Source organism: Epinephelus lanceolatus, chromosome 12 (genome assembly GCF_041903045.1).
Source record: "Epinephelus lanceolatus isolate andai-2023 chromosome 12, ASM4190304v1, whole genome shotgun sequence".
Lineage (NCBI taxonomy): Eukaryota > Metazoa > Chordata > Actinopteri > Perciformes > Serranidae > Epinephelus > Epinephelus lanceolatus.
Window position 1 is genome coordinate 26,676,053 of NC_135745.1, and position 12,681 is coordinate 26,688,733.

Genomic DNA, 12,681 nt, shown 5'->3' on the forward strand with positions numbered 1-12,681 from the left:
TGGATGACCTACTCTGCTTCTGAGCTACAGCTGCCAAAGAAAATCCGTATGTCAGACGTGCTTCTCAAGAGTTAATAGAGCGTTGGTTACCATGAAAAACAAAAGTTTATAATTGTAAAATTGCCATATTTTAAAGCTGTAATCAAATAAGTAATCAAGTAATCCTTGATAATGTAACTATAATCTCATTACACAGATTTTTAAATTTATATGATCTCATTAGAAATTAGAAAGCTGACTTTTTAATCAGATTAAGGTGCTGACGTAATAATAAGGCACTGTCTTGTATTATCATAATTCATACTTTGTGTTTGTCATATCTGACTTACGACCACATAATTATGATGTTGATTTTATTCTCATCTTTTGGACAAACACTATATATCTCACATGAAATTCATATGCAGTTTGTGTGTGTTTGTAATGTATCTGCTCTCTGCATGTTATCAGTGTGTTGGCTTCAGAGCAGCGGCATGATGTCACATTCACAGTTACAGAGACTGTTTACTCCACATCACTTTTTTGGGGAAATGCCCTCGACAATTATTAACTGGTCCTGATGTGAACTGGGCTCTTCACTCTGCTTTGTCGTACAGGACTTTAATTCCTGACAAAATGTGTGTGAGATATCTTGGATTTGTTCTTCTGGTTTGGTTTCCAGGAGTACTGCACGGTAAGAACATTAATTTCTATTGTCTATCATTTTAGTTTGTTTTTTAGAGGCGTCTCACCACAGTGCTCTGTTACGTATCACTGTTTCAGCACAAAGTGCAGCTCAGCCTTGTCGCGCTCCCCGTCTGAACGGTGGTTATTTGGTCCCTGAAAAAGAAGCTTATTTTCATGGAACGACGCTCAGTTATGGCTGTGATGACGGACTGAAACCAGCAGTGGAGGGTTGGTGGGCAACGAGCACATGTCATAATGGTTCATGGTCCCATGAGCCACAATGTATAGGTGAGTGTTTCATAATCACAGTTTGTTTGAACGAGTCGGTGAAAGTGTGCAGAGGTGGTGTTCAGCGTAAACTGCACGTCACCTTTCATGTTCTTTATATTTATTGTATTTTTTAAATACTTTAAAATTAAGTCGTCCATATGTTACTGTGTGACACCGTAGAGTAAAAAATGTAGCTGTTACATTTCTGGGTGATACTGTTTCATGTTGAGCCTTTAAATACTGATATCCAAGAATGAAAAATAAATGAATAATCAGAATGACACTGTTAAATACTTTGACTGTAATAAGCATGCAGCAATCCGAGCATGTTTTAAAGCTAAAAGGAAAATTCCACTTGTTTTGCTTTTACTAAAATACCAACAATACAGCCAACAGTTAATTCAATTCAATTCAGTAGAACTTTAATTATCCCAAAGGAAATTCTTGTGCCAGAGAATACTTCATATTACTGTAACCCTAAGTACAGTTATCCCAACGTTAACGATTCATAACCAGTTACAACCAGTTGTGTTTCATGCTGTCTGATGGCCTGTGGGTAGAAGCTGTTGGTCAGTCTTGTTGTCCTGGATTTCACACTCCTGTAGCGTCTGCCTGATGGCAGAAGAGTGAAGACTGTGGTTGGGGTGTGTACAGTCCTTTATAATGTTGTGGGCCCTCCTGATATCCCTGCTGCTGTAAATGTCCTGACTGGAAGGAAAGGCTCCTCCTGAGATGAGCTGTGCCGTTTTAGAACAACCAGAACAACAGAGTATTAAATATCTGGCAAAATATACAAGATAAGAAGTGTTTTCAAGGAGCAAAAGCAAAACCAGTGCCCAACAGAGTAACAGTAGGAGTAGGATAAGTGCAAGTTACTAAAAATCAACTAAAATGGTGGAAAAAACAGACTGTGCCTGATAATCAGTGTTATACTGAATATAACAACAAGCAGTAGTATTGCACATTACTGAGGAAATGATATCGCACTGCTCTGACAAGTGATCATGATATTGAAGAATAATATTGCACAAGATATTAAAAAGTATCAATGTACATTATATAAAGTAATAGTGCACCTACTGTAGGTGAATATTGCAGTGAGTGTCCTCGTATCAGCTCCCTACAGAAGGGGGAGGAGTTATACAGTTTGATGGCCACAGGTAGAAATGATCTCCTGTGTCTCAATCCATGACTGAGTGTGCTCTGGTAGGACTCCAGAGGCGCTGTCCAGAATACTGAGTAGCTTTCTCAGTGCCCTCCTCTCTGACGCCTCCACTGAAGACTCCAGTTCCACTCCCAGGACAGAACCAGCTCTCCTGATGAGCTGATTGAGTCTGTTAGTGTCAGCGGCCTTCACCCTGCTGTGACAGAGGTCACTGCAGAAGGTGAAACCAGTGGAGTTTCAGAGGGTTTTGAGCTACTCTTTGAAGGCAGGTTTCACTGAGCTGTAACAAACAGTGGTGTTCTAAAGGGGGGTGGCAGGGGGGCAGCGATATTCTTGACGATACAACAGATTAGTGAAAAAATATTTTATTATTAATTTAAGGACATGGCATTGCAACAAAATAAGTGATGGTTTTACAGTTTGCTTCAAATATTCAGTAAAAGCTAAACAAAAATGATCTCTCATTTCTTTCGTTTGTGAACAACAACAGTAACTCAGAGTGAGATTCAGATTCTGTATACAATATTAATAGTTCAACAAAATAAAATCTACCACAAATTACACATTTAAACAGCTCCCAAATACAAAAAATGTTCCCCGGGATATATATATATATAAATCAACAGGTGATTTCCTTCTTTTAGTAAAATTGTAAATGATTGATCTGCCATTTCTCCTCTAATCATCACACTGTAACCTGTGACAGGCTGTTATGATACCACAACTATCACACATTCACATATATGTAGGTATTTGTTGAGCGTCACGTAGGTTTACATTACCAAAGGTTTATGACAGAATCACTTGATGTGTGCACATGGTGAGAGAGGAGAGGGAGAGACGCTGTGCTGCTGCCAGAGGAGCCGCTGAATGAGTTCCCTCTGAGCGCTAAGTCACTAGAAGAGTCTGAGAAGTTCAGGGCTGTTCATAAAACATTCAGGACGCCACAGTTTGTTCCACACTACTGAAGCTGCTCCTCTTTTTGGAACCACGGCAGAGTCTGAGATATTTTCGCTTTCAGACATGGTTGTTGTTGCTGTGAAATGATACCGGTATTATTGTGGACGAGATGATATGGCACATCGTTAGATAAAGACCCGTCATTATTTACAAAGGCTTTAATAGATAATATTAAAAAACGTTAATTTACTAATGCATTGATAACTATCAAATTCATCCTTATCAATTATCAATTAAAAAATCAACAATGAAAACAGAGTGTCCCAGTTTTGTTTCTGACACTTTACACTTCATGCTGCTGCAACTCTTTTAAAATCTTACTTGATTTTACAATTTATAGTTTTACAATTCTGTGATTTTATGAATCAGTTTTATGTTCATTCTGTCTGTTTTCATGTGAAGCTTTCTGTGCTTATACTGCCCTTACTGTAAAGCACTTTGTGCTGCATTTCTCATATGAAAGGTGCTTTATAAATAAAGTTTATTATTATTATTATTATTATTATTATTATTATTGTTAATGGCATTCTAAAAATAGGGGTTTAATAGAGTGTCACTTTGGTGAAAATGTGTTTTGTATCTTTTTTCCTCTCAGATGAAAAAGCCTGCCTGCCACCAGATATACCCAATGCAAAATACACAGCAAGCCAAAATGGTTGGTATAAGGATGAAAACAAACTCAGAATAACATGTGACAATGGATATGAACCCAAGGACCGGCAAATCACAACCAAGTGTATAAATGGAACATGGTCCTCTGTGCTGGTCTGTGAGAGTAAGTCTGTCAGATGTTTACACCAGCAAGCTTTAAAACTAATAACACACAAAATCCTTACGTTTGAGTTCTCTCCAGCTACACTAACAGAGCCAGCCAACTAACCACTCACCTGAGCTCCTTCATTAACTCTTCTTTTTGATGACAGTTGTGCTTTTTGTGCTATTTTCTCAGAGAGTAGCGATTCATGTGGCGAGCCCCCTAAAATCCCCCATGCAGTCATCATTCATCAGAGGCACCAGGAGGTGTATCCTGTAGATACAAAACTGCAGTATGAATGTGAAGATGGATATACTGTAGAGGGAGCAGACACCACAAAGTTGATCTTTTGCTTTTCTGGAAACTGGACTGAAGGCCCAACGTGCAGTAAGTGATAAAGTTTGTTTTTACTGAATGCAAACGATTTTACATTCACTAATCCTGCCTATACTGTAGTGGTCCAGCCATAGTGTAGAACCCATAAATAGGCATGGCAGGCCTGTCAAGCTTTGGATCGCTCCACATTCCCAAACACTGTGAATGGGCCTGTAGTCATACCTAGGATGCTTTCAGATCTAGAGTTGTCTTACTTTGGTCTGAATCAGGGTCTAATTGTGTTACAAAGTTGCATAATTGCCTAGAGTTGGTTTGTGTTCTCACGGCAGCATTTACAAGCGGACCAGATCAAATGCCTTGTGTGAGAAAGCTGCTCTTGATTGGTCAGAATTTCCATGTGGGAAAAATCCAGGAAGTAAACCAAACATTGAAGAAGAGTACACTTGCAAGATAAATGTGACACTTTCTAATGTCACAATGGAGGGACAACTACGCAGGTTGATTTTAGCGCTGCTCATCGTGGACTATATTGCTGTCATTGTTCATTTTAGTCAAACCATACAGTTTGAAAACGAGGCGCGGCTCCAACTAGAAAACAATGTTTTGATGCATTGGATGTGCTGAATGTGCATATTAAGGCAGTACAGGAGGAGGTGCACATTAATAATCCTCCAGGACTGTAACATGCTCATGTTTAACCCAAACAATGTGTCATGTGACTGCAGTTGGTTCAGATCCAGGTCAGAACATGTTCTCACCACAAACGAACCGCACCACAGTTCGTTTGAAACCAGACGGAGACCACCTCTTCAAGAAGGTCTCAGTCCAGTTTTTGGTGCGCACCTGAGTGCGATTGCTGTTTTCACACCTGCCCTGTTTAGTTCAGTGCAGTTCGTTTGGGCAGCACCCTGATACTCAGACATTTAACACGCCTAACTAGCCTAATGGCTCTATCTTCTATAAGGCAAGAGGCATGTCATTAAACATATAACGAGATGTTACTATATCAGAGTTTTGACTGGTGATAGCCGCTTTATATTGTTATTTATCTGGTTTGGGGAAACTTCTTCAACTTCAGCTAAACTTGTGGTAGAAAGTTTGTTTCCCAAAGTTATCGATTATTCAACATCCTGAAATCTTTTGTTCTTGTAAACTGAAGTGCACTGTTAGAAAATAACTAAAGCATAAATCTAGCCATTGTGTCACTGTCCAGGTATTTTATTCTATAACTTCCAAAACCATCCAAAGCTCATGTTAATATCAAATCATCTTCATGCCTCTGCACCAGCGATAGCCGTGGCCGGAGGCATTATGTTTTCAGGTTGTCTATCTGTCCATCCCATCCTTGATGAAGACAATATCTTAAGAACGCCTCAAGGGAATGTCTTCAAATTTGGCACAAAAGTCTACAAGGACTCAACTGTGAATTGATATGTTTGTGGTGGTCAAAGGTTAGGGTCAGTGTGACCTTGTCTGTCTCATTCTCATGAACGAGATTTTTCAAGAAGGTCTTGAGGGAATTTCTTCAAATTTGGCACAGATGTTGACTTGGACTCAACAATGAAATGATGGGATTTCAGTGGTCAAAGGTCAAGGTCACTGTGACCCTGCATCTGTTTTATTCTCGTGAACGTAACACATGTCAAGGGAATTTCTTTAAATTTAACACAAATGTCCACTTCAACTGAGGAATAAACTAACTAGAATTTTGTGGTCAAAGGTCAAGGTCACTGTGACCTTGCAATTATCTTGTTCTTGTGAACGCAATATCTCAAGAACAGCTTCAAGAAATTTGGCACATTCACTTGGACTCAAGGATGAACTGATTCATTTTTGTGAATGTGGTATCTTAAGTACACCGTGGGGGAATTTCTTCAAATCTGGCACAGATGTTCACTTGGACTCAGTGATGAACTGATTGCATTTTGGTGGTCAAAGGTCAGGGTTAGTGTGACCTTGCATCTGTTTCATTCTTGTGAACATGAAACCTCAGAAACACGTTCAGGGAATTTCTTAAAATTTGACACAAACGTCCACTTGGACTAAAGAATAACCTGATTTGAATTTTGTGGTCGAAGATCAAAGATTAAGGTCACTGTGGCCTTGCATCTATCTTGTTCTTGTGAAGGCAATATCTCAAGAACAGCTTGAGGGAATTTCTTCAAATTTGGCACATTCACCTGGACTCGAGGATAAACTGATTTGATTTTTGCAGTCAACGGTCACAGTTCACAGTGACCTTGTCTGTCTCATTTTTGTGAATGTGATATCTCAAGTACGTCGTGAGGCAGTTTCTTTCTTTCTCTCAAAGATTAACTGCTCGACTTGAAGCAATCTCAGTTGACTCAGTCGTCTCCAACTGATGATTTAAATCTCCAACTTTCAAGAGTCAGCCCTAACCCATTTTATCAAATACCTCTCTGGAGTATACTGTTGGTATAATAATAAGGTTTTTCCACTCAGGCAGAGAAACCAGACCAGTTGCTGGACAGGGTGGTTCTGCAGAGGTGGGAACAGCTGGAGGACACTCCACATCTGCTGGGAGTGGGACACAACCTGTAGGTGGAGGTAAGTTATTCACATTTAGAGCATTCATTGAAAGTTTAATTTACTTTACAATTTACAGTCTTTAATTATCTAAAAAGAATAATGGGAAAATTGTTTCAGAATTACTCATAATCAGAAATAAATGAATGCCAGAGAACATCCCAAAGTGATACTAATTGGTGTGTCTTCCATTCTGTACATATATATCTGCTCTGTATCTCACAGGATCATCTACCACCTCTGGCTCGACTGACAGAGACAGTGGGCCAACATTCAGACCAGGTTCATTATTCCAATTCATTGCTCCTTGTACATGACATGTATCAGACTTGGTTTATGTATTTACTTAGTTTAACTTTTCAAATACTTCTTCCCTTGCTGACCAGTGACGGTAATGAAAAGCTGAATTTATATAACCACTGGTTATTCAGAAAAAAGATATTGGTTTTGATTAGTTGGTGCTAGACTGAGGACTGGGCATTCAGAACAATAATGTAGTAGTAAACCACTATTTGCTACAGAAAGAGAATGAAGTGTGTGTGTGTGTGTGTGTGTGTGTGTGTGTGTGTGTGTGTGTGTTGTAATCCAAGCCTCTCTGACTTTGTTGTGGTTGATGGTCCGGCTGCAGGTGGATGTGCATGTGAGTCCCTGTGTGTATCCCACTGGCTGGTTAATCTCCACCGCTCTGCACCTTGCACATATGACAGTTATTGCTGATAATACCACCCAGACCCATGGTGGCTGGATGGTGTTGTCTTGGAAGCATAGCGCCCACCCTAGAATGCCCCTCCAGTAGAGAAAATGTGATGCAGTGCCATATAAGCTACTCTACAAGCTAGCAAACTTTTTGGCAGGGCTGGTACACAGCTGGTGCCCAACCAAACCCTATACCCCTTAAGACCAATTCACAGTTTCCGTGTCAGCATGTCCGCGAGGGTCCCCTTTGGTCTGTGCAACCTTAATTTTGTCATCCACCCATGTCCCATGAGGGACATCCATGTGCAGCCTATTTGTTATGAGCTTTAGCTGCTGCACCTCAGTAAAGTCAGATTTCAGCTGGATATTTGACAGACACTCTCTCCAGACCCAGCAGCAGCTTTCTAGTTTCAGTTTCACCCAAAATGTTACTCTCCCTGTGAGGCTCATTGTCGGCAGGGGAAAACGTGGTGACAAGGACCACAGTGCAGGGAATGACACATTCGACATAGAAAAAATAAGGATTTCATAAATTTAAAAAGCCAGTCAGTGAGGTTTTAGGTCAACAAAATAACAAGCTGATTATACAGTTTTCCTTTTATCACCATACGTTGTCCTGTTGCTGCAGTGATCACTGTTTCATTGAGATACTATTACATCTTAAATAGCTTTTTTTTTTAAATTTCAGTTGACGACTGTGGAGCATACCCATACATTCCAAATAGTGATGTTGTGCAAAAGGATCGAATGTTTTTGAAATACCAATGTAAAGCCTTTCACACACTCGTCGGTGAAGCCACCGTGGCATGTTACAGTGATAGGACTTGGTCACCACTACCCGTCTGCAAAGGTACAAACAAATCCAATAATTTCCTTTCCAAAAGTCTATTGAAGATGTTATCTAAGTCATTTTACATGTTTTTTTCTCCTTTCTGTTAATTTTGTGCAGAGACATTTTGTGTCCTCGATCCTGCTCAAGATCCTCTGCCCAATGTTAAACTATCAAGAGTTGAATATCTAAAGGAAGGAGAGCGGAAGCATTTTCCGTGTGTTTGGCGAGATTACAGCAGACTTGTTCAGTGTACTAATAGAAGAATAACTACTACAGGATGTAAGTATATAAGTAAGATCTTAACATTTTAGTTTGTCACAATACTTTTAGTTTCAGCATTCTTATTGTCAGATAACATATGTTAATATTAACTCTCCATGATCTTAAGTGATTCAGATCTAAATCACTTAAAGTGAGACAGTTTGAAGAAGAATACTGAAGGAAAACAAACATATTAAATCCATACACCATATTATTTAAAGAATAAGCCTGACATTAGGTTTTGTGTTGTCAATAAAAGAACCAGGATTTGCCTGTGGACAGCCTGATATATAGCCTGTGTAATAAAGCAGAACAGATTTTCCTCAGTCGGTTCAGCCATGCAGAACTTCAAAATAACAAAAATGTGTGTGAATATAACAACTGAAATATTCACTGCTGTTCTGTTATTGGATTATTTTTAGGTTGTCATACTTATGACCATCAGCGGGTGAGTGTTCATCTTTGATTTACTTTTCAAAGAATTACGTTGTAATAAAATGTAACTTTATTTTGATCAGTTTTATGGTCATTAATTACATGTTAACATCATTGCTTATTTTTTGTGTTGTAATCAGGGAGTTTGCTGGTAAAGCACAGCAGAGGAATCACTGCTGGACTGACAACTAAAGCCAAGTTGGAAATTTCCTCCGTCCTCCAAATTCCTCCACCAGAGAACAACTACACCCAGTTTTTTTTTTTTTTTTTAACTTTTTGTTTTATTTTGATTGAAAATTCATACACACAATTTTGGAGCTGGTCAGCTTGTGTCTTTATGACTGGAACTCCTTATAGCATGATCAGTTCTCTGAATAAAAATAAAGTTTATATGACCTACAGTCATCTGAATAAAATCTTAACTGAGATCTGTGTATTATTTTGTCTACAGTTTGTTTAGTACAGCCCTTTTACTAAGTATGGATATATCAGAAAGGAAATGTTTATCTTATATAAATGTACTTGAGACAGTATCACTGGCGAGTTCGCAGACACATGGGCTGGCAGATTCACAAAGTTCACTGTCTGTGTCAGTGCTTCATTGACTCTTTGTCTGGCAAGTTAGCAGCTGATTTTTAAATGCTACAGGAGGAGCTGTGGATGCGTCACCAACACTGATCCTGATTCAGAACAATTCCTGAAGGTTCATTTACTTGATGTACGGGGGGCACACAGCTGGCATTAGCAACATGTGCATATAATGACTGCTTCCCCAAATAAACTGTACACATCAGTGGCAATATCATAAACCTGGCATGGCGCACATAACATAAATACAAAATACAGCCATTTAATATTGTATTTCCCTCCTCTAAGCCAAAATAAAAAACACAAGTCCCTCCCCAGTGCTTAAAATGTATTTGACATGGCCCCCGACACACGCGCGCGCGCGCGCGCGCACACACACACACACACACACACACACACACACACACACACATTAAAGACGGACAGTCTCTAAGTGTACTGATTATGAATGAATGATATTTTATTTTTGTGTCAGGCCACCCTTGTGGCCCATCCCATATGGGGTTATATGACACATCTCCTGTAAAACAAAGAAAGAAATCAACAGTCCGTCCTGTCTGTAATACAGCATAATTTATACTCCATGCCACACAGATACACAGAGCCGGCCCAAGGCATAAGCGAACTAAGCACCTGCTTAGGGCCCTGTGACCACTAGGGGGGCCCCGAGAGCAATTAACTTCAAAAACAAAAAAAGAAAATAATAATTTATTATTTTTTTCCATGTGTGAGTGATGATGATTCATATATTATCAATTGTACGTTCTTGTACAAAAAGACAATATTATGTTAACAGAGTGTAGTTTCCTACTGCCTCTCTGCTCTAGACTAAATGTCAGAGCTCCGCTAGTAAGGTGTGCATCCAGCCCTGCAGTACGCACTGCGCATCCACAGAGCTAGGAGCAGGTGGCTAATAATGTCGCAACAAAGGACATACCCTTCAGGGGCAGAAAAAAGAAAAAGAAAGAAGGAGGAAGAGGAGAAAAGACAACAAGATAAAGGTATGTCTGCATGTCTTGGTAATGTCACGTTTGGTGTCACAGAGATTTTGAAAAGTTTCCTCAAATTAGGAAAGTCCCTAATTGTTGTTAATATTTCATTCCAACTATGTTAGCAGGGCCAGCCCAAGCCTCCATGGGGCCCTAAGCAAAATTTGATTTTGGGGCCCTCTATTACTGCCAATAATACTGATTATTGATCATTCACACACCTACTATAAGTTATATCATGTTCTACTTGGTCATCACTTGTAAAACTAGAGGTGAGAACTTTTTGTTGTAGTTAGATTGTAATCCACAGTGATTAAGGCCATGGAAGCAGACAACAGATTTGCAAACTTTCAGAAAAATCTTTCAATTAATATTTGGCAAAGTCAGCAACTCCCCCTACTGGTCACACAGAGAATCAATACATAAAAACTCAAAGAGCAGTCTGGCATGTTTTACCCATCTATGGTTTTTAATCTGAAATGGTAGCAAATTCAGCTACAAGAGCAGCCTGGGGTTGATTTACACTTAATATTCAAAGTGATATAGTACTAAGTGGGATACCAAATGTCATCTAGGCCAACTAAAAGTAACAAAATAAACCAGTCTTTACTGTAAACACAATCTGCGTTATTATTATTTTTTTTTTTTTGTTTTGTTTTGTTTTGTTTTAAATAAACTGCAACAGCAAATGTACAAAAACAGACAGTATTAAATAAAATTAAAAATATATCAAACAAATCCTTAAATAATGATGTAAATGAACAGAGGCACCTGAAACAAGGTAACAAAAATGGTTTATAATTAAAATAAAATTACAAAGGCTGAAAAACAACAACAACAACAACAACAACAAAAGCTAGCCATGTTAGATGTCATATTACACTTGAAAATTATGCTGCTTATTTTCTAAATAAATAAGTAGTAAAATATAGGGAAATTAAATGAATATTTTTGGACAAAATGATTCATCTCAGAATGTTCTGCAGTACACTGAGCAATTACAAAGGCTCTTTTGTTGTTAACTTACCAGGTAGAGCTGAGGTTGTAGCAGACACAGAGGGGGCAGTGGGCACAGTGGATGGGTCAGAGGATGGAGATGGATTTAAGACGAAAAACATGTCCCTTGTCATATGATTGTGTCTTGTTATATTAGTATATCTTAATGAGATAATTTGACTAGAAATTAAATATATATGGTGACAGTTTTTCCCTCACCTGTTTCATTAGCCTTGGCTGAGCCTGAGGAGGTGGACTGCCCCTGGGCTGAGTCAGTGCCTCCTCCAAAATACTTTAACAGTGCTCCTGGGGAAGTTTCATATAACTCATGAGCATAATAGGGAGTTGATGTAAAAGGAATATGTTTATTTACTCACATAAATTACTATGCTCTGCAGCAAACTACATATCTCAAACTATAAGTTAAGTAAGTTAATTCATTAATGCAAAAACATATCGCTAGCAAACGTCACCGCGTCTGTAATGAATGTTAGTTGTTATTAAACATTTGCTATCAAACATTGTTATCAGAAACATTGTTTTGATGCCAAAAAGCGACCCAGAATATATACACCGAGAATCAACTTATTCATACACAAACACAAAAACGTTAGCTTGAATAGTAAGCTATCTAACCTTCCAGTTAAAAGAGAAGTTTCTCTGGCTTTGAACTAACATTAGCTAGCTAATTTGCTATTATAGGCTTACAGGACAGACAATAGGATTTTATTTATTTTTACACTACATTTTCACTGAAAGCTGACCGAATCCAACCCGTGCCCGAATACAATTTATACATTTTTGACCGAACCCGTCGGGACCCTCTAGTGTGTGAATATGTCCCCTATCTATAGGCGCCTATCTGAATTTCTGTCTTTGAGAGATATTATTTTGTAACATAACTGAATTTTCTATCCATACATATAAACTTTAAATATATTAAAATTATAAGGCATCTTTGAGTAAACTGCGAATATCATTTAAGTAGGCTATCTCGTAGCCGGGCCGAGTGTCCTCTTTTTTGGAAATCAACTACTGGACTTTAAAAATGTGAATTCAACTTAAATTCCTCCTTTGAGAGCCCGGTCTCACTCCAAAGTCGATGACATCCGGTGCTTGGGCAGTGACTTGTGGCGTCAGAAACCAACAAAAAAAAGTCATCCTTTAACACCAGCATGATACACAG

At 38.8% G+C, this 12,681-nt stretch overlaps 1 protein-coding gene across 1 annotated transcript; it reads left to right on the plus strand.

Moving 5' to 3' along the window:
• The first annotated feature begins 509 nt into the window (after positions 1-509).
• On the plus strand, positions 510-9,338 carry LOC117272013 (coagulation factor XIII B chain-like). The gene is made up of 10 exons (XM_078173185.1): positions 510-673; positions 763-954; positions 3,657-3,836; positions 4,011-4,202; positions 6,615-6,719; positions 6,924-6,980; positions 8,083-8,244; positions 8,344-8,505; positions 8,910-8,935; positions 9,063-9,338. Exons 1-10 carry the CDS (start codon positions 616-618, stop codon positions 9,075-9,077), a joined length of 1,149 nt encoding a protein of 382 aa, XP_078029311.1. The 5' UTR covers positions 510-615; the 3' UTR covers positions 9,078-9,338.
• The last annotated feature ends 3,343 nt before the right edge of the window (positions 9,339-12,681 follow it).